This window comes from Manacus candei, unplaced genomic scaffold (assembly GCF_025592945.1).
Source record: "Manacus candei isolate 608988 ecotype Guabito, Panama unplaced genomic scaffold, ASM2559294v1 h1tg000076l, whole genome shotgun sequence".
In the NCBI taxonomy this organism is placed as follows: Eukaryota; Metazoa; Chordata; class Aves; order Passeriformes; family Pipridae; genus Manacus; species Manacus candei.
In genome coordinates, this window is record NW_026138124.1 from 9,944,945 (window position 1) to 9,967,019 (window position 22,075).

A 22,075-nucleotide genomic window follows, 5' to 3' on the forward strand; every position below is an offset into this window, starting at 1 on the left:
GGGAAGCTTGGATGGTTTCTGGTCATTCTATGGCTTCTGTGGAGTCACTGCTGCTAAAAAAAAAATAACATGGGATAAAGAAGGTTATAAGTGCTGAATGAATGGAATTGATAAGTCCTTTGAAGGCTGGTAACTAAAGCTCCTGAGGGCCAAATTTGCAGTGAAATTCAGTGATTTCCATAGGAATTTCTGCCAGGCACACTGGAAAAGTGAAGGCATTTGGCATCTGAGATTGTTTTGTCCCTTAGCCTTTGGGAAGAGGCCTGTCCTGACCATGCTGGTTCAGATGTTCCCTGTAAATCAGAATTCCTGATCCCTCCCCAGCCCTGGCTTGACCAGCGATTTGATTCACCTTGAAATGGTCTTAGTGCTGCTTAATTGTCTTTATTACACTTAATAAGAATAAATTACAAGTGTTTGTACTTCTCCTTGCCAATGTTACCCATTAACCCCTCCTGGAAATGCTGAGTGTGGGACTGTCAGGTGCTGTAACAGGAGATGCTTTTGTGGTTTGCAGGTTTGTTTAATGCTTTTGATGAAAACCGAGACAATCACATAGATTTTAAAGAAATTTCCTGTGGGCTCTCAGCATGTTGCAGGGGACCCTTGGCAGAAAGACAGAAGTGTAAGTATGCAAAATGTTAACTGTTAATTTTAGAGGAGTTTTTCAGTTTGAGGTTTAGTTGTTTTCACATTTTGAGAGGTTTTTTTCCCGCTGAACAAATGTGTGTCTGGGAAAGGTTGACAGATTCTGGAAGTTAAAAAAATTACAGGAACTTTAAATATCAATGTTTCCTTTTATAAAGGATGATTAAACCTAATTCTGTATATTTTATAACTTACCAGTAGTTTCACATAAATTATCAAACTGGGAAAAAACCATATTTCCGAAGTTCTTTTGTAGTGTTCTGCATCATGATGCAGAAGTGTGTATCTCAATAAAGTGCAAACACTTACCTGCTCATTATATATAATATAAACCAAATGTCCTATTTGATTGTCTTGTGCTAAAACAGCATGTTGTGGCTTTTCACTGCCCAGTCCTCAGCTGGCTCCCTGCAAGGTTCTGGTGTTTTGAGACACTTTTTGTTCCCTCCTTTCCCAAAGCCATATTGCTGCAACTCAAAAGCCATCACTCCCTGGAAGTTTCTGGATGCACATATGTTCCCTGCTCTGTCACAGCAGAAAACACAGCAGAGGATTGCAGGGATCTAGATTGCAGTTTATTAAACACAGCTGCTCCACTTCCTCCCCACCACACACAGATCCTGCCTCATCACCACTGCCAGCACTAAATCAGCTTCTTGTGACTCTGCAAGAGGTAGAAAAGGAGAGTTGTTGAGTGGCTCTAAGTCGTTTCCTCCCCTCTCAGTTTGCTTCAAGGTGTTTGACGTGGACAGGGACGGGGTGCTGTCCCGCACGGAGCTCAGGGACATGGTGGTGGCTCTGCTGGAGGTGTGGAAGGACAATCGGACGGATAAAATACCCGTGAGTTGTGCTTGGCTTCTTACTCCTCCCCTTTCTTCAAACCATCCTTCCAAAGCTGGAATGGGAACACTGAACAGGCTGCCCTGACCTCCCTGATCTGAGGGAGGTGGATAACTGGGTGTGCCTTGCCTTGCACAGCTCTGACCTGCCCAAAGCAGAACCATTTCATTATTGTATTTCTTCTTTCCCATAAAGAAACCTCAGCTATGGAAGCCCTCAGTTCTGAGTTACATACTTATCATCAGCATCCCTTACAGTTACATTTTTATTCTGAATTCAGCTCCAGAGAGTGCTGGGAGACTCTAACTCAGGTTTCCTGTCCTTCTGTTTAAGGAGCTGGACATGGGTTTGGCTGAGATCGTAGAAGATATTTTGCATACCCATGATAACACAAAGGTAGGAATTTGCTGTTCTTTCCCTGTCACTTTTACACCCCTGTATCTTCAGTTTATTTGTAAGGAAGTAAAACCTTTCTTCAGAGCAGAGACGGGTCAATAAAAGAATCTCTTTCAAGAAATGTCACTTCTCCATTACAATTTACCACGTTGTTCTGTGAGAGGTTTGAATTTTATAAGCCATTTTTATATATGAAACTCACCCAAAAATACATAACCAGATGAAATGAATTTGAAGCCTGCACTGTGTATCACTAACACCAGTTTTAAATCTGATGCTTGCCTGGAGAAACTGTTCTTTTGGTTCGTGTTAAAAATGATCTTATGAAAAAGAGAGCATAAGTTTAACTTCTATTTTATGCTGTGTAAAGACACATTATCCTCCTGTGCTGGAATGTGCCTCTGTGAAATTATGGAGGGATCTGACACACAACAAAAAGTCTTTTTAGTTTATATTGTGCTTTAGAGTGAACTGGGTGTAAATCTGTAATTATGTCCTTGCTTTTGGGGGTGAGGAGATTTGGAGTTATCACCCTTGAACAACAGAGTTGTTTCCATTATTTCATCCTCTGCTCCACTAATTGGGAAAAGTGTCTGGAAACTATAAATAATTTATGAAAACTGTAAAGAATGCCTAGAAATGCTTAATTACTTGTTTGAGTAGTTGTTTTGCTTGCTTGGGCTCCAACAAAGTGGTGGGCAGATATTTTATTGCAATTCTTTAATTGCCAAAGCAGTGGAATATGTGGCTTCTCTCTCTTTTCATCCTTTGAGGGTTTTATTGTTTACTTTTTTAAAAAAAGGTAATTTTTAAGCAAGTGTCCAGCAGTCTTGATTCCACAAAGAGTTAAAAAAAAATGACTTAAGTCTTCAGAATATCTTTCCTAGTTGCATCATCAATGGAGTGCTGGAAAGAGCTGATGGTGCAGTAATTACATAAATTATTTAACCTCTTTTTGTGTGTTAGCTTTGACCTGGGTGAACTCTGGAGAAAATGGGCTGTAAGAGCAGGCAGAGCAACTGCCACTGCTGGAAAATTGGCTATGAATTATATTACCATATAAAAAATCAGATTGATCCCACCCCTGGATGGTTGGAAAGCAGGAGTGACACTGGGCAGTGTTTCACTGCTCTGACTGGGCAGGGGGTTCACAATTAATGGGACTTGTGTTGTTAGGGGAGATCATAAACACTGGATGATCCAAACTGGTTTTTCCCAACCCACAGAGGGAGATGGTGGGGGTCTGAATGGATGCAGGGGGTGACAGTGAAATCTGAGTGATGGAGCAGAGGTTACAGCTCATCCTCTCCTCTCAAAGCTTTTGGGTTCTCTGGATTGGGTTTTTTGTGCTAAAACTGGGTTTTTCTTCTTTTATTGAATCAAACTTTACTGTCAAAGTGGTGGGTGCTAGTTTTTATCAGACTTGTACAATAAAAGTCTTGTCTGGTGTGAGACATTTAATGAGCATTTTACTAGAACTCAATGGTTTGATGGTTTTTCCTTCCCCTTCCCTCCTCCTCCTCCCTCTCAGCTCGGACACCTCACTCTGGAGGACTACCAGATCTGGAGTGTGAAGAGTTCACTTGCCAATGAGTTTTTAAATCTACTTTTTCAGGTATGTTTACTGGAAATTTCAGCTTGACAGTGCTGGAGATGAACTCCTGAGCTCCTTGCATGGCCATGAGGTGCAGGCTCAGCCCTTGTGTCAGCGCTGCCGCGCGAGCCCGGGCACGAGGGGCTGTGGCTTTGCAGCTCAGTTGCCCTCACAGAGGATTCTCAGCTTGGTTATTGTTCCTTTCAGTGGGTGGAGATGCCTAAAGCACAGGTTGTTAAAGTGAACCCGGTGTAGTGTTCAGAAAATGGAATTCCAGCTGTATCAGCAGGGGTATTTTCCATCAGACAGAGGCTGACTTCTCAAAGGGGTTTGGTGGCCAATCTTCACCAAGGAAGTGACTCAGGGAAGGAGAAAAATCTCTCCTTCCCTTTAGATTTTGCAACCAGTTTCCCTTTCCATTTCCAGTTTCCCTTTCCATTTCCAGTTTCCCTTTCCATTTCCAGTTTCCCTTTCCATTTCCAGTTTCCCTTTCCATTTCCAGTTTCCCTTTCCATTTCCAGTTTCCCTTTCCATTTCCAGTTTCCCTTTCCATTTCCAGTTTCCCTTTCCATTTCCAGTTTCCCTTTCCATTTCCAGTTTCCCTTTCCCTTTCCATTTCCAGTTTCCCTTTCCCTTTCCCTTTCCATTTCCAGTTTCCCTTTCCATTTCCAGTTTCCCTTTCCAATTTCCAGTTTCCCTTTCCAATTTCCAGTTTCCCTTTCCAATTTCCAGTTTCCCTTTCCAATTTCCAGTTTCCCTTTCCAATTTCTGCTCAGGCCCTCTGAGGTGCCTCTCACTGCTTCCTTAATGAGGCAGCCCTTGGAAGCTGTGATATCATATCACTGCTCTGTTGCAGCAGCTGAGGATTAAGTATGTGCTGAATTTGGTTTTAATTGAGCTTGAATTGGATTTCTCTAAATCCTTAAAAGCCATATTTTAGCTCTGGCTCACTTTATGCAGGGGAAAAAAAAACCCAAAGAGTATTTTCATGCACTGCAGTTTGTTCCTTGCCTGTTTTCTGTAGAGGTTGATACTTGGAGTTTCAATAATGATAATAATAATCCTAATTTAGGATTCACCTAAATTCACCTCCAGCCCTGTTTGAGAGTCTCAGTTCTTCCAGGGAAGGCCAAGGAGAACCAGTGGGCTTCATTCCCATCTTCCCAGTGAATCTTAAACAGTAACAGGGTCAGATTGTAGCAGAAAAATACTTAATCAGAGAGAAACTGTGTGGTTTGGGCTTTTTTTTTAATAAAGTCATGGCAAAAAGCTACCTGAATAGCACATGCTGATTCTCCTGCTTGTGACCCAGGACTACTTTATAAATTGCATTTTGAATGACACTTTTCCAAGAACTTTAGGGCAGCTAAACTGAGTGAGAGTATTCTGAGGCCACAGCTGGAAAGAATAACACCAGAAAGTTCTTCAGATTCTTTTTATCTCTGATTGCATCAGGTTTTGCTTACATTGCAACCTTCTCAAGAAGGGCTGCCTTTATTTTTGACCTGTCTAGCCTGAAATATCCCATCATAACTTAGTATTGATGAACTAACAAATATCTCTGCAATATTGAACCTGTAATAAATCTGTCCTGGTGCTGATTGCACATCCCCAGTGTCACACACTGCTCACTGGGAGCCTCATTTACAGTATTTTTTTTTTTTTAATTCCTGGCACAGTTTTGCTGTATTTTGACTTCAGCTTTTTGTTTTAATTTTTATTTTTTTGACAGCTGTATCAGTGAGGCACAGGGAGGGCAGAGCCTGCCATTGATTTGTCTGGGCGTTTGAGCTGTGTCTCATCCGCAGACAAAAACCAAATATTCTGAGTGCAGCATCTCGGAAAGCTTGTCAACAAATTGCTTTGTTTGCAGAGGGGTTGCTTTCTCTGATGAATCTCCTATTAGCTCGGTGTTGGATGAATTTAGAAGGGAACACCAGGACCAGCTGTGTTGTGGGTGCTGGAAAATCTGTTGCTTTTCCCCTCAGCTAATGACCTTTCCTCCATCCAGAATGTGAAATGGTCTCTCTCACTGCAATATAAATTTAAATAAGATATTTTATGGAGAAATCTCCAGATGAGATGCAAATCGATGGCCTCAAAAGAGATATAAGACTGTAAATCCTGGTATGAGGAGCAAAACTTGGGACTGTCCTCTCCTGGGAATAAAACCCCACCCAGGAGATGGTGCTTTTTCTCCTGTGTTTGGTTCAAAACTAAAAAGTCCTAGATATAACCACTTCTCCCCATTTTCCCCCTTTCCATTTTGTTTTAGCCTTTAGTTTATCCTCTTCCAACAGCTTCTGCTCTCCCAGTTCCTCATTCCCTCTCTGCAGTACATCCAAACATCTTAATTTGTGTGTCTGATCCGTGTCAGTCCTGGGATCTTGCACAGACCTGAAAAGAATGAAACTAAATAATACAATATATGATAAGCTGTATAAACTCTGATAAATGTAATAGCAATAAACTATATAAATAAACTACATAAATAAACTAAATAATGACAACTGTTCACCTCTTGGGGCATTTGACATTCTTGGTGTCTTTGTCTTAACAGCAGGAATGGGTTGTGAACCTCATAACTCAAAACACTTCTTTATTTATTTCAATTTTAGTTCATCTTACTGCATAATTTAAAAAAAAAAAAAAAAGCTGTAAAGTCCCATTGGAGCTGGTTTTTGCTTTTGTTTGCTGTGTGGTTCTTAACCAGGACACCTTTCCTTTTGCAGGTGTGTCACATAGTGCTGGGGCTCAGACCTGCCACCCCGGAGGAGGAGGGACAGATTATCAGGTGTGTGTTTTCCTCAGGACCTCCAGCGTTTCAGAGTCAGCTTTTCTGATTTTTCCAAAGCACTGGGAGTCCCCTGTTTCAGCTCACAATTCATGTTCTCTGTGTGCAGAGGCTGGTTAGAAAGAGAGAGCAGGTATGGCCTCCAGCCAGGGCACAACTGGTTTCTCATTGCCATGCCCTGGTGGCACCAGTGGAAAGAATATGTCAAATATGTAAGTATAATTATAATAATCCACACTGAATAAGTGATATCTTCTGTTTGTGAACGTGTTGATGGAAATATATTGTGGAGCAAACAACTGCTTACCAATAATGCTTGAAATGAAGCATCTCCTGTCTCTTGGTGGCAAATAATTACTTCCCTCATTCCTGCCTCTCAGAACAGTAGTACTTCCCTCAAGTCTTCTGATCCATTTGGTGATAATCTGGATTTGATAAAAAATTTGCTTTAGTTGGGACAAACACACACACTGGGCATTTTCTGGGCAAATCAGGAGGGAATTGCTATAATTTGATTTAGAGAGAATGTGAAAAGTAGCCCCAGTACCTGATGGTGATCAAAGGAATCCTACTGAAACCTGACAGTCACTGGTGCTCTTTAATACCCTCCAAAATGTTCACTGTGAATCTTACAGAAGAAAGAGCATTTACTAGAATTAAATTTAATAAAATGTAACTGAGGTGGAGATAAATATCGTTTGCAGGTTAAACAAGTGAAATAAACTTCTCAGAGGAGTTTTATATCATCATAAGTAATCCTATGAGTATTTGCTTTGTTTTATAAAAACAAATAACTGAAAGGACTCAGAAAACTGCAGTGTGTGTGTGTTAACTAACCATGTAATGACAATTATTCTTTGTGCACAATGAATTGGACAAACGATGCCTTAAATGCCTGAAATAGCAGGTAATTTGATCCTTGTCCTGGTGTAAGTGCTCAGATGTGCTAAGGATTTCATCCCTAATCCTTTGCCTGGTGGCACAAGGCCATTAACTCAGAATTGCTGTGAAAATGCTGCAGGTTTGGGGAAGGAATGTGTTTTTTGTTCTCGTGCTTGCTGTTCTCATTTAACCATGTGAAATTCAGCAGGGACAGATCTTCAAATATTTATAGTCTGTAATTAGAGCTGTCTGAAATGGTTGGATTTTTGTGTTATCTAGATAGAGAAAATTCTGGCATTTCTCAATTTTCACATTGTGCAGAAGGATTTATTCCATCCATTGAACAATTTTGCCTGTTCATTCCTGCAGAGTTTTCACTGGTAGGTGTGGCAAGGATTTTGAGTAAAGCTTGTGTGACGTGCCAAGTGAATTTTGGTGGTTGTTCTCGCTGCCATGTCTTGGATAATGGCTTATAATTCACTTTTCTGCCCATTTTAGGATGCAAAGCCTGTTGTGATAGAGCCTTCATCTGTCCTGAGTGGAGGTAAGAATTCCCTCGTAGCTGCTCCAGCCAATCCCTCAGAACAGGGAGAAGACAAAGTGGGAGGTCTTAATTACTGCAGTGCAACAGAAGAAAAGTTTTCAGATAATATTTCTACTGCCTCAGAAGCCTCAGAGTCCAGCAGCAGCAGTAAGCACCTTATTTCCTTGGAGCTTTAATGTACAACAGCTCTTGAAAAAAACCTCCACCCTGCATGGAACCCCTCCAGCTAAAAACATAACTCACTTTGGATTTTAGGACTTGGAGGATCATTAGGATCTTTTAGTCTTTTTTAAACAGCAGTTCAGCTGCTTTGAGTAGTTTCCAGAATTATTTTCAAGGTGGTTTTTTTGTCTTATCATTTGTTTTCTCTCTGGATTGTCCTCACTTTAAGTTGTTTAAGCTGGTGCCTGGTTGGTTCTGCACTCTGCCATGCAATGAGATGACCTCACCTACCAAAAAGAGGAAAAAACCAGCAAAAACCATTAGGAAAAAGACAGTTGTAGTTTTACAGGACATGTGATTTATATTTGAATGAGTTTGTGCAGATCCTGAAGCCATCTCTGGGAAAGAGGAGATTTTAGTGATGGGTTTCAATGAGGTCTTGTGGGAATTGGAGATAATTTTTTTTTTTTCTTGTGAGACAGCTGAATGTTGCATCTGGTACTTTAAAATCATAAATTCAATTTAAGTTAGATCAGTTGCTCTGATGAATTTGGGGGATGGGGTTTGGGGAAAATAAAGGAAGGGCAGGAAGAGAAGACAAGTTTTAGCTTAAATGTTCTTTTTCTATTTTTTTTTTTAATTGACATTTAGATTTAGTGTTCTGCATGACCAAAGCAGGTTCTGTCAGAATAAAATCATTTGCCTTTTCAAGGAAAAGTAAATAAGGCATTATTGCATATATATTCAGTTTTATATGTAAGACATTCAGGAGTTTGATATTCAGACATCCAGACAACAAGCAAATGCTCCACACATTTGCTCACACAAACCTCCTGTTTCAAGCCTGTAAGTGATATTTGGAGCTCATCTATCCACTCCTTTACCTTTTGTAATAATAGATAGATATTAGATAATAATAGATAATACATTTATCCCTCTGTGGTTGGCAAGAGTTGCATGTTTAACTGCAGTGTAAGGAACAGCCAACTTGAACAACCTTTTTTTTTAAAAAAAAAACAAAAAACAACAACAACAAAAAAAGAGAGTGTAACTCATTCCTTTATATCCTGGGGAATCCTGAACTGAAATTCTCCTTTTCCCTGTGTTCTGCTGCAGACACCCTTTACCCTGGGAGCCCAGGCTCTGAGGTGTGCTTTGCCAGGCAGCACAACACTTCAGACAACAACAACCAGTGTTTCCTTGGAAGCAATGGGAATGCTCTGCTCCAGCTTAACCCTCAGAAACCAGGAGCCATTGACAACCAGCCCCTGGTGACACAGGAACCAGTGAAGGTGAGTGTGAAGAGAGGAAAACTCTGGTTTAGTTACTGATATCACAGCTTTTTGTGTGTTGAGCTTTGTCAGCTGGTGTCTTAATTCCAAATTAACCCTGCTTTGTCACAGAACAAAATTTGGCTTTCTTACTCTTATTTTAAGAGGGGGAAAAAAATTGTGTTCTACTTCTAAGGCTACTTTGTGTTTTGTGAGAGAAGAAACATTCAAGATGTCCTTACACTGGGAAAGGTATTTATGGAAACACAGCTTGCAGCATTAAATGTAAAATACTTTGATAATGAAGCACTTTGTTATTTTCCATCTGAGGATGAGTTTATTGCTGTTCATAACAACAGAAAACCATTAACTAAATTGTAAAACTCACAGGTTTTGCAATGTTGGTGCAAGTGAAAGGTGAAACACAGCCCAGCACCATCAGTGATGAGCAGGGATTGGATTTCTCCATCCAAAGTTGTTGGAGGAGGTGACACAAGAGAGAAACACATTATGAATTTTATTCTGGACAGGCTTTTAGAGAAATAGTAAATAAGGAAACTTGCATGTTGGTAGTTACATTTAAATACCATCTTTCAGCATGAAAAGCAGTTGCTAATTGCTACTTAGAAGGTTTTTTTTAATAATTAAAGAGTGTTCTGTGTTCATGAACTAAAATCATTGTGGCTGTAAACTGATTTTTCCATTTGAGATGTGACAAAACCCCTCTTTTTTCTTTTTTGCAAGGCTGCCTCACTAACAATGGAGGGGGGGAGGTTAAAGAGATCTCCACAGCTGGTGGAAGGAAAGGACTATGTGATGGTACCAGAACCAGTCTGGAGAGCACTTTACCACTGGTATGGAGCAAATCTGTCCTTGCCCAGGCCGGTAAGTTGGGATTTTAGACACTTCACTTGCCATAACCACTGAGAGAACACAAACCACCTCATTTATCCAACCCCCTGCCAGGGGCACCTGCTCCAGTCACCTCCCACCCATCCTAAATGGAGAGTCTGGAAGAGCAAGCTGGGAAAAATCAGTCTCCAAAATGGACTTGGATAGAAAACTGTGGATATTTAGCAGGAGGTTTGCAGCACAATCCCCAGGAGATGCTGCAGCAGGGCAGGGGGTGCTGCTCAACTGGTGGTGATTGCTAAAGCAGCCAGAAGTAAACCTGAGATCAGTTTGAAAGGCTTGGCATCAAAACACTCATCTTGAGGAGCTGAGAGAAATTTTCAGCTGGTCTGCAAATCCTGTGAAATGAAAACTGGGACACCTGCAGCTCTGCAAACCCTCCTCTTCTCCCTGACAATTCCATGAAGTGGGGGAAGGCAACAATTGCTCCTTCAGATTCGGTGTCATAGAAACACAATGAGCAAAAACTTGGTGAAGAGCTAAAAAGCAGATGGCAGGAGGGGAGCCTGGGGAAGGGGAGGGGCAGAGCCTGCACTCTGGCACAAGAGGTGCTCAGAGCACTTCAGAGCTGCAGTTTGTTCACCTACAAATGGTGTAAACTTAGATTTTTTTGGAGTGCCTTCATTCCAGAGACTGGTTGGTTTGTTCTGTGTCAGGCAGTCTCTTGTAGGAGCTACACTTAAAAAACCACCAAAGGGATTTTTTGTTGGTGGCAGCAGAGATGAGATGGTTGGTGTCACAAACATCCAGTGTCACAGATGGGAGGGAATCAGCTGGGTGATTGTTGACAATCCTCTCTCTTGGCTCCAGTACTGACAATTATTTTACAGTGAAAAATCACTGGCTTGTGTTACCTCCTCCCACACGTTCTCCATGGAAACAAACACCTTTCATGATCCAGAAAAGGCCACATCACTTTATACACAAACTAACGTGCTTTCTTCTCAGAAAATGTCATCACTGTTGTTTCTGTTGTAGCTGGAGTTTAGTGCTGTGGCACTTCAGTGGGTTACATTGCTTCTCACAGATGAAGTGGGTTTTTTTCTGCTTCACACGGTCACAAAACCAATCAACATTCCTTCCATTTGTGGATGTCTGTGTTTGGGTACATCTAGGTAGCAAAACCTTGGTAGAAATGGTGACTGAAAAGCTGCAAAAAACATGTCTTGGGGTGATTCCAGCTCTTTCTGTCAACATATCAGAATGTAACAAAAGCAAGTTTTAGTCTGTTCTCACAACACGAAGGTTTTAATTCAATCCTGTAGTTCAAAAAGTGCAAAACAAATGTCTTATGCAGCACATGTCAGTTTGTTCAACAGCTGTGAAACTTTCTCATTGAAGTACACACTGAGTGGAATTAATGAGCTTCATTGTAGATTCACAGATATTTCAGGAATTATAAAAATGTTCTTTCTGTGGTGTGGTGCAGACAGCTATGCTCCACTAACTAAGGGGTTTGCTCTTGACAACCTGCAGCTAATAAGCTCCAAAAAAGTGCTTAGCAATCAGTAAACTGTCATTCCTGGGGATATTTGCCCACATAAGGAGTTCAGAAGATTTCTCACCTCCCAGTAGAACAGTTTATTTTTCCTGACTGCTGCTTCCCGTTCCCGTTGGGATTCCCAACCCGCTTGGAACAGGGGGTGTCTCTGTGCTGGCTTAAAGGTAAACCAGCAGGGGAAATGAACCCAACTCAAAAGAGACATTATAAGTCAGAATAACAATTTAATAAAATAATACAATTAGTACGATTATACAGACAAACAATTGGTTTTAACCCACAAAACCCCAAATGTATAACCCGGCACCCTGGGGCATGAACAGAGTGGTGTTTGTTGGGACCCCTGAGTCCAAAGGAAAAGGAGAGGGAAAAACCTGTTGTTGAGAGTGGTCTTTGCAGTCTGGTTGAGAGTGGTGGTCTCAGTCCAGTTGAGAGTGGTGGTCTCAGTCTTCCTCTGGATCCCACGAGTGGTTAAAAACGTCCCAAGACCCCAAGATTATATATCCTCTAGTTCAGGCAGGAATGCCCAGTACCTCCCTCAGGGGTTCCACAATGGGCATGAGGACAGGAGCACCCTCCTATCTCACAGGCCTCTTAACACCCAGTTTATACCCTGAGGAGTCAGGCTCTATGGGCAGAGGGTGTAAATGCTCTATTGATACCAGTTTCTGGGCAATGGCATGGAAGGCTATGGAATACCCAGTTTTGGGTTACAGCCATGCAGTGATGAACTGGCCCCAGCTGTTCTAACCAGGACACTCTCCCATGTGTTTTGGACGTGTTTAGGTGATCAAGAACAGCAAGACCAACGTGGCAGAGCTGGAGCTGTTCCCGCGGTACCTGCTGTTCCTGCGGCAGCAGCCGGCCACGCGCACCCAGCAGTCTAACATCTGGGTCAATATGGGTATGATGAGCCTCAGAATGTTCCCTCAGCACTTACCCAGAGGTAACTTAAGAATGCAGCAAGAATGTGCAGTTTCTGAGCCAGCCCCGGGCTGTAGGAGCTTCCTGGCACTGTGCTTGTGCTCCAGCTAATCACCATCACCTCTCCGGCACGGTGACGAGCCAAAGGCTTCCTCCTGCCCTCTCCTGAAGGAACAGGCACGGGCAGCGTTGGCAGGGAAGTTGATTTGCATGGTTTACTGTAAGTTGAGAGGGAGAAATGAGCACTGCAGGAACTGAGCTGATAAAGGGCAGAGCTGGTCGTTCCTGTTTGGATTTTTTGTAGCCGTGGAATAGGTGCCTCTGCACCGGGCTGGGTGTGTGCATCTCACAGTACAGTGGCACAATAAATTCAATTAATGTTCAGTCAGCTGGTTCTGAGCTGCTTGGGCAGCTGGGCTTTGATGCCCAAAATTATTTAATGCTCTTTAGAAAGCAGCTGAATTAATGGAACATTAAGGTTATTATTTGTTGCGGTTCAGAAAGACAATTCAATGGGAGGTGTAAACATGCAGCTAAAATCTGTTTGTCATAACTGTGGTGGTGATGCTCACCACAAGACTGCACAAGAACCATGTTTAGATTGTGATTTAGATTTCAGCTGGGAAGTGCTGCAGGATTTGTCCCCAGTTCCCAGTTTTCCTGCACGGCTGCAAACCTGCCTGGCACGAGGGGTTTGAAGGAATCCCTGAATCCCATTTGCATCCACAGGGACAGATGTCCAGAAATGGGCTCACCTGGCTCCTTGAAAATTCAGTCCTTTAGCCTTGCTAGTGTTTAAAAACCTCCTGCAGCTGCTCCATTTCTCCCTGCTTTTCTGGAATCTAAACCTCAGGTGTAGCCAGCAGCTGCCTTGTGTGATCGAGTTCCACCACAGAAACTGCCTGCTCCCAAATTCACCTTTCCCACCTGACCTAATCCCATGGAAACCGCTTCCTTTGGACATCCTCAAATGCCCAAATTCAAATAAAGAATCTCTGCCAAATTTGATCTCGATTTGGAATCATTTTGCACTGCACTAATTCAATCATCCAATCAGTTATTAATCTTGTTGAGTTCTCAAATATGCTTTCTTGCTGTAATCTTACAACTAATCCTCTGATCCCTAATCTCAGAAAATGCTGGTTTGTTTTCTTTGGAAAAAAAAATGAGTACTTTGCTTGGTATACTGAAGCAAGACTGATGCTTTGCTGACTTATGATTAGAGTATAGTTTCCTCTCTTGTCCAATTGCATGGAATAATATAATGTTGCATCTTTTCACATGGTGCTGTTCATTTTATTTTAATCTTTTTACAGCAAGGGTAGAATGATGTCACTCCTCAGGTCACTTAAGCACTGCAGTTGCCAGTTTGGGCTTGGCTGGATAGTAAAAGCTTGTCATGAGTGTGTTACAGACCTGTCTCTGTGGGGAACCTCCAAAGTTTAAACTAAAACAGCTCAAAAAAATTAAATCTCAAGTCAGTCTCATCTCTTGTGCAGATGTTTTATTCAAAGATGAGCTCACGTTATAAAGAGCAACGATCTTGACTGATGATGGAATTAATTTGTGTTGCAAACATGAGGTTGTTGAGAGATTTTGGTGAAAATCCTGGGTGCCATCACAGAATGTGTTTTGAGGAATTTAGTCATTAGGAATACTTTTGTTGTGAACTCCAGGCTGATTCCATCTGCACAGATCAGCCTTTATCTCCACAGAAGAGCTGAAGCTACTCCCAAGAATAGTCAGACTGACTTTTTTTACCCTTAGTTTTTATTTATGATGTTCTCTCAGAAACAAAATCCTCAGGAAAATTTGAAGCCCTTTACTTTGAAATTTTACCTTTGCCTCTGATACTGTGTCTTTAAGAGACAAAAAGAACAGTAAAACTTCTTTGAAATGATTTGTTTCCTGTGAGACTCTCAGGGGAGCCATTTTCTAAGAGGTTTTGGTACCAAGGCAGATAATTTATCTCCTTTGTGATAGCGAGTTTTTTGTCCCAAAGGGTCAGGAACAACTGATTTTCCAGTTTATTTTATCCATAAATACAAGCAGTAGAATTGTCTGGTGTTTTTGGCAGAGGCCTGATGGTAAATGCAGCGTGTGAGTTGTTACTGCTCTGATTGCTCTCTTGGCCTGGGGGTCATGACAGGGGATAGATTATCTTCTCCCTTTCTCTCCTGATTGTGAATCCAGGGAATGTCCCTTCTCCAAATGCTCCTCTAAAAAGGGTCTTGGCTTACACTGGCTGCTTCAGTCGGATGCAAACCATCAAAGAGATCCATGAATATCTGTCCCAGAGGCTGAGGATCAAGGAGGAGGACATGAGGCTCTGGCTGTACAACAGTGAGGTAATGGGGGCCCTTCTCCTTCCTCTCCTCCTTTTCAGCTATTAAATATCACATTCCTTTCTAGAAACCATTAAATACACCTGCACAGAAAAATTATAGTGGCCATAAGTTTAACTGCTCAGGTTGGAAAACTCTCGCTCCTCGTTTTCCAGAGGTTTTTTTGTGCACTCCACTGTTTAATTTCATTGCTTTGAGAGTGTTTTACATCCAGAAGTAATAACTACATGAAGGGTTTTTTTTTTTTCTCCTCCAGAATTATCTCACCTTGCTGGATGACGAAGATCACAGACTGGAATATCTTAAAATCCAGGATGAGCAGCATTTAGTAATAGAAGGTATAAAAAGGGCCTACCCTTAGTTCATGCACTAGAAATAGAGGTTTACAGAGGGAGGTGGTGGTAGAGCCAGCTTAGGCAAGTTTTTACATTGTTTTCTCACAATTTATCTTGACACAGATGTAATTTGTCCTTGTTTTGAAATGCACTTGATTCTGTTGCTGGCTCATAACAACAAAAAACATTAGTGATCACTCATGGAGTGAACAGATCCCTTCAGATCTGGGGGGATCCTTGTTAATTATTAAAATAAGCACTGGAAAATTCGCTGTCCAACAGGAAAGCAAACCTAAGGCTGCTTTCTAAAGATGTTCTAGTGTGGCTGGAGTGATGCCAGTGTTAGAATGACTCCCAGTAATGATTGGAAACATGGAGATGAAAACTAGCAAAAATAATAACTAAAAATAAGCAGATTTCCAGTCTCAAATTTTAGAGAATTTTAATTAAACCTCTTCAGCTGTGTAAGCTCTGTGGAGTAAGTAAAATTTTTTTAAAAAAACCCTCTTTATATCTCTTTCTAGTTCGGAACAAGGACATGAGCTGGCCAGAGGAGATGTCTTTTATAGCAAACAGCAGTAAAATAGACAGACATAAAGGTGAGTATTTCAGCAAAGTGACTGAATGATGATGGGAAGAAAAGTCCAAGAATGTTTTATGCTGAAACAATTGTTTTTAATCTAAGTGCTCTTAGATTAGAGAGGTCTTGTATGCCTGTGCAGCTTTGCTTGGTCTTTATATTAATGAAATGCTGGAAATGTGGGTGGGTTGAGGGTGTAGGCAGATAAATCTGTAGGTGTTTAGATACAGAAGTAGTGAAGGATACCTAGCAAATTTTGCATTTTGTGTTTATTATCTTGGACCTTTTTAAGGTAAGGAATTAATTTTAACAAATGCATGCAGAATTTTCAGTACCATAATTAGAGAATGGTTTGTCTGGATTGTGCTGATGTCTGTGGTGGGTCAGGTCCAACCAAACACCTCAATTTCTGTTAAGCAGAGTCGAGAGCAGGTATTTTGAACATCTCTTGCATCTGTGCTGCTGTAATTGGGAGCAGGTTAAATGAAATTGGTTGCTGTGAAAAGGTCACATCTTTACTGATAACAGCATTCTGAATTTTCACATCTGCACAGTTGATCTAATGATGGGGTTTTTTTCTCAGTTCCTACTGAAAAGGGTGCTACAGGGCTGAGCAATCTGGGGAACACGTGTTTCATGAACTCCAGCATCCAGTGTGTCAGCAACACACAGCCTCTCACTCGCTACTTCATCTCAGGAAGGCATCTCTATGAACTTAACAGGTAATTATCTGTGGGAGACCGTTGGCATTTGAGATCCTGCAGCATTTATTCATCCTGTTCTGAAAGCTGAAACTCAGTTTAAAGAAATCTTTTCAATTTAGTGTTATCAGCTCTGCAGCAAATACTGATTAGATAACGTGAAAATATAACCTCTCGCTTCTGGGAGCCAGAGACCTTTCCACTTCCTTGTTTATCTGCAGGCTTGAACTGGGTTTCAGTTTTAATATGGTATTAATTACTTTGTAATTTCTAGGACAAATCCCATAGGAATGAAAGGACACATGGCCAAGTGCTATGGGGATCTGGTTCAGGAGCTGTGGAGTGGGACTCAGAAGAACATTGCACCCCTAAAGCTGAGGGTGAGTCTGTGCTGGGAGTTAGGGGAGAAAACAAGAATCCCTTCCAATAAATATTTCAGTGGACTTTTTCCTCATGTTACCTGTATTGTAATGGTTTGGAGACTCAAATAGTGTCTCCCCTAGAGAAAGAGAAGGAAACCTGGATGTGTTGGAAGTTGGCTCTGAAGCCGGTGACATCCCGGGCAGTCAGACATCCCCTTTGCCACTCCAGACTCATCATGGAATTGCCTTTCTTGCCTGTAAAGGGTGCAAGGAAGGTGTTCAGGAAGGGCAGTGCCAGGGGCAAATGCCCTGGAAGAGGAATGTTCATCAGTCCTGGTGCTCAGGAATATGTGGCTCGCTGGTTGTGAGGTCAAAGGAATGACCTGGTATGACTCAGAGGTTGTGGGATAAAATAATGGCTTTCATAGCCCTTTCTAGGGACAAAAGATGATGCATTTGCCTGTAAATGAGCTTTTGTTCTGCAAGCAAAGGGGTTCCCTTTAGCTCTTGGCAATGGAATTTGTTCCCATTGACAACACGTGTCTTGTCTCCAGTATCGTGATTTATTGTTACAACTTCTGCTACGTGATGTTAAATTACTTTGTCATCTATTTCCAGTGGACAATAGCAAAATATGCTCCAAGATTTAATGGCTTCCAACAGCAAGACTCCCAGGAGCTTCTGGCTTTCCTCCTGGATGGGCTCCACGAGGATTTGAACAGAGTTCATGATAAGCCATATGTTGAACTGAAGGACAGTGATGGGCGACCAGACTGGGAAGTAGCAGCAGAGGTAGGGCTTCAAATTGTTTGTGTGCTGGGTTTTTTTTGTCCTTATGACACTAAAATATTTCAAGGTACCTGATGATCCTCTCAGAAACACTTTAAATTATGTCATACCTCGATACTTCTGTTAGTTGAGAACTTTACTTATGTTGAAACTCAATACTTGCTATTTATTAGAAGTTACTACACAACTTCTGTGGAAATAATATGACTCCCATAGGCTTGTGTAACTTTGGAGATCAAAGGAATAGCCTTCAGTTTCTAACTGTTATTATTTTTTTCGTGTTTTGTTTCAGGCCTGGGAAAACCATCTGAGAAGAAACAGATCCATTGTTGTGGATTTATTTCATGGGCAGCTGAAGTCACAAGTGAAATGTAAAACTTGTGGCCATATAAGTGTTAGGTTTGACCCCTTTAATTTTTTATCCTTGCCTTTGCCAATGGACAGCTACATGCACCTAGAAATTACAGGTGAGTGGGGGTGTTTAACTCCTTCTAAGCTGTCATTGCTAAAATCAAAGTTGTATGTGTAGAACAGCTATAAAACATCACATTTTCTTGTGTTAGTACTTGTTATAGTCACTTTAATGTAACAAGAGTTCAAGAATTTTCATTGCAGTACAGTTAAACTAAGATAAAACCTTTAGAAACAGAACATAGATGGCCCATTTTCAACCGTGATTGAAGGACACAGAAATATGTAAAATGGAGATTTTGGGAAGTTTGCTTCTGTCCACTGTGTTGTGGAGGTTGTCCTAAATCTGCCTGAAGCAAAAACAAGGCCTAGGGGAAAATACAGTGTGGGTCATGAACTTTGCAATGAAGGACCCCTGTATTGCTGGGAAAGAGGCAAAAGAAAAGATCATCAAAAAGTGAACCAAATTTTGAAACCATTTTGTACTGCCTGTGCAAGAAGACATTGTCTGATGTTTGCCTGCAGACCTTGGAAGTTGACTGGGAAAATAAAATATATCTTCAAGCAGGGAAAAAATAAATTCCAATTAGTATGGGGCTGTAATGTATTATTCTCATTAAAACTTCCCTGGTTTGCTGACCAATGTGTTTCTTTTCCCCTTTGAAGTAATTAAATTAGATGGTACCACTCCTGTTCGATATGGCCTGAGGCTGAACATGGATGAAAAGTACACAGGATTGAAAAAACAGTTAAGTGAACTCTGTGGGCTCAAACCAGAACAGATCCTACTTGCAGAGGTGCACAGCTCCAATATAAAGGTGAGAAGAAAAAAAATGAATCATTGTCTCTTTTTGACATTGTTTTGTGTACAAGAACTCTGAAATAATTGAACTGAAAGTATGATTAAAGAGTCAGCTTAGCTGTATCTCTACATGAACTCTTGTTTCATTCTTAAACAGTAATTTGGCTAGCTGTAAATAAATTAAAATGGATTGCTAATGATATTTTTAGGAGAAAAGCATAGAATCATCTCGAGGTGATAAATCTCAGTTAGAAGTGAGGAATTCAAACACTGTCGAGGTGGTGGGGGCATAAGTAATGACTGGCTTAGTTCTGTGTGGTGTGTATGTACACCTGTAGATATATTTTGCTGTCACTGCTTGAAATGAAACTTGAAATATTCTCAGTGTGTTTAGAGAACCATCAGTTCCTCTCAGGTTTTGCTGCAGAGGGGTGGGTTCCTTTATTCTTCTAGAAAGGGGTAAGAAATCAGATGAGAGGGAGAGAGAGGAGCTGCTAGATACACTGTTTTCAAAAGAACAAAGCATGTTTAGATCAGCTAAAAGATTGAAATGCCTGACTGACTTTCCCTTCTTCATTGAAGAACTTCCCTCAAGACAACCAGAAGGTGAGGTTGTCGGTGAGCGGGTTCTTGTGTGCGTTTGAGATCCCCATCCCAGGATCCCCCACCTCAGCATCGAGCCCTGTGCAGACAGGTAAGAGAAAACATGGATTTTCCTGTTTATTTAAACTGCACACTGCCCTGGTATGGAGAAATCCAGGAGAAAGCTTTGCTCCTTGTAATAAGTTAAAAGGACAAGAACTGCGAGCGGGTGATCCACCGTGATCCCACACGGAACGAGAGGATAAAGATCCTGGGATCAGCTCTGGTTGCTGTGGGTAACTGAGAATTTCATTGTCTCCCTGCAGACATCTCCACTGGGCCCTCAGCTAACGGAGCCCCCGCCATCCTGATGAACGGGGACCTTCCCAAGCCCCTCATTCCCAACGGGATGCCAAACACTGTGGTGCCATGTGGGACCGAGCGGAACCCGCCCGGCTGGGCCCTCAACGGCCACGTGCCCTCGCTGTGTGACAGCCCCTGCACAGGGTACATCATTGCAGTGCACAGGAAAATGGTCAGTGGGCTATGGACTGGCTGGGGGACACACTGGGAAAGAAACTATCAAAAAAAAAAAGACTTTTTTAATGTCCATGTGGTAATTAATCTTTATTTCCTAAGAGGAGAGGGAGCGTGAATGCATTTCCCTCCTATGCATCGTGTGAAATGTAGAATATTGGACACGTCTGAAGTACAGATTTGTGTTTGATGTGGTCTAGTGCCTGAATAACATGGCCATAATATCATAAAATGCAAGCATTTTTCAAGTCAGTGGTCAAAATTTACAGTATTTAATAATGGAAATAAATAGAGTGGTTTTAGTAGAATTAATGGTTAATTTTAATTGCCAGAGCAAGGTCAGCACCCAGGTAATTACGGGGCCATGAGTTAATGCACCTTTCCATGTGAGTCCTTTTATTTCCTGCACACAGATGAGGACAGAGCTGTACTTCCTTTCATCCCAGAAGAATCGTCCCAGTCTCTTTGGAATGCCCCTCATTGTTCCCTGCACGGTGCACACCCGGAAAAGGGACCTGTACGATGCCGTGTGGATCCAGGTGTCCAGGCTGGCCAGTCCCCTCCCTCCTCAGGAGGCCAGTAACCATGCCCAGGACTGGTGAGTGCAGCCTCTGCCTTGAGGGACCCAACCCAGTGGCTTAAACTTGGTTACAAGGTTTAAAATTAAATTAATCACTGTCAGGTTTGATTTCTCATAATAATGGCGACGATAAAAATACCTCGTAATCCTTTTTGTAACAGTTAAATGTTGCTGCACTTGAAGGTTGGTTTACACAAATGGGTTGATTGATAATTATTCATATCTGGCAAATTTAGGCCATGTAAAGGCAGGTTTTAATAGCTTAATCTAATCAAAATTATAGTTTTAAGCTTGTTTGGTTTTTTTTAACTAGACATAAGCCTGGTTAAGGGGATATGGCAGTGAGTGAGTGCTGCTGTTTGATGTTGTGTTCTCTTCTGTTTCAGTGATGACAGCATGGGGTATCAGTATCCCTTCACCCTCAGGGTAGTTCAGAAGGATGGAAATTCTTGTGCTTGGTGTCCATGGTACAGGTAAATTGTCCCTTTTTTCGATTTACAGCAGGGAATCACTCCAGCAGAAAGGTAATTTATGGTAATGGCTCTGTGATGCATTTCAGACTTCAGAGGTAATATCAAACAATAAGAATCTAGAATCCAATTTCACCAGATCTCTCCCAGGGCAGACTTGCACTGTAGTGCAGCTTCTATGGCTTGGGGAGCTGAAAGCTGGCAGAGAAACTTTAAATTAGGAGGCAGACATGAGATTATCAAAAACCCCTCAGAATATTCCGTGTGTATGTGCAGGCATGTGTTCCACATGCTTGGATGGTTTTGGGGGGTTCATACAAACCCAAACTTCAGATGTAAATCAGCTACCCTTGTGAGCTCCTGTCCCACTGGAAGGGTAAGAACTAAGATGGGCGATAAGGAATTCACCCTGGAAGGATGCTTGGAAATTTTCTGAAACAAAAATTCCAGGCCCCTCCTGGAGAGGTATTTGGACATACATTCATTTAAAAAAAAAAAAAAGTGTCTTACAGCTAAATAATCAACTGAATTGGTTATCATGGAGTAAACAAAGCAGTGTAGTTTTTGGGGTGATAGATCCTGGAATGGAAGAGATCTTAAAACTCATCTCGTTCCAACCCCCTGCCAAGGGCAGGGACACCTTCCACTGAGGAACCTTCTCCTGCATCATCTGCAGGCAGAGGGTTGGATTCACCCAAATGCTTCAGTTCCTCATCCCTGTTCAAGTTCTGTGGGAACACAGCAAATGACTCTGAGGATTGTTGTATAAAAACACCTCTGACCCCGAGGCCTGGCCTGGAACCCGGAGGGTGCACGTGTCAAACAACAAGGAGCAGAACTGAGCAAGTAAAAGCCACTGGGCAGTTCCTTATCCAGTCTGACTTTTGGGTGCAGGTTCTGCCGGGGCTGTAAAATCGAGTGCACAGAGGACAGAGCCTGTGTGGGCAGCGCGTACATCGCTGTGGACTGGGACCCCACCGCCCTCCACCTGCGCTACCAAACCTCCCAGGAGCGGGTGAGACTCCAGCACACACCCTCAGCCCTTCAACTGTGCTCTGAAGCATGACCCATTTCATCTCTTTTTTAATTTATTTGCTGCTTCTCTAGTCCGTT

At 41.9% G+C, this 22,075-nt stretch overlaps 1 protein-coding gene across 5 annotated transcripts in view; it reads left to right on the plus strand.

Moving 5' to 3' along the window:
* The window catches only part of USP32 (ubiquitin specific peptidase 32), a 67,342-nt gene that overhangs the window by 39,479 nt on the left and 5,788 nt on the right, over positions 1–22,075 (plus strand). For 2 of the 5 annotated variants that reach the window (XM_051809375.1, XM_051809376.1), the window contains exons 7-29: positions 518–625; positions 1,373–1,488; positions 1,822–1,884; positions 3,416–3,499; positions 6,211–6,272; positions 6,382–6,484; positions 7,653–7,845; positions 8,977–9,152; positions 9,876–10,016; positions 12,331–12,490; positions 14,662–14,816; positions 15,070–15,151; positions 15,673–15,747; positions 16,312–16,450; positions 16,704–16,809; positions 17,410–17,583; positions 17,873–18,047; positions 18,658–18,809; positions 19,376–19,487; positions 19,702–19,910; positions 20,326–20,510; positions 20,879–20,965; positions 21,857–21,977. In XM_051809375.1, coding sequence (XP_051665335.1) covers positions 518–625; positions 1,373–1,488; positions 1,822–1,884; positions 3,416–3,499; positions 6,211–6,272; positions 6,382–6,484; positions 7,653–7,845; positions 8,977–9,152; positions 9,876–10,016; positions 12,331–12,490; positions 14,662–14,816; positions 15,070–15,151; positions 15,673–15,747; positions 16,312–16,450; positions 16,704–16,809; positions 17,410–17,583; positions 17,873–18,047; positions 18,658–18,809; positions 19,376–19,487; positions 19,702–19,910; positions 20,326–20,510; positions 20,879–20,965; positions 21,857–21,977 — 2,978 coding nt within the window. The remainder of the gene's footprint in view (positions 1–517; positions 626–1,372; positions 1,489–1,821; positions 1,885–3,415; positions 3,500–6,210; positions 6,273–6,381; positions 6,485–7,652; positions 7,846–8,976; positions 9,153–9,875; positions 10,017–12,330; positions 12,491–14,661; positions 14,817–15,069; positions 15,152–15,672; positions 15,748–16,311; positions 16,451–16,703; positions 16,810–17,409; positions 17,584–17,872; positions 18,048–18,657; positions 18,810–19,375; positions 19,488–19,701; positions 19,911–20,325; positions 20,511–20,878; positions 20,966–21,856; positions 21,978–22,075) is intronic. The other 3 variants (XM_051809377.1, XM_051809379.1, XM_051809378.1) reach the window with 3 other exon arrangements.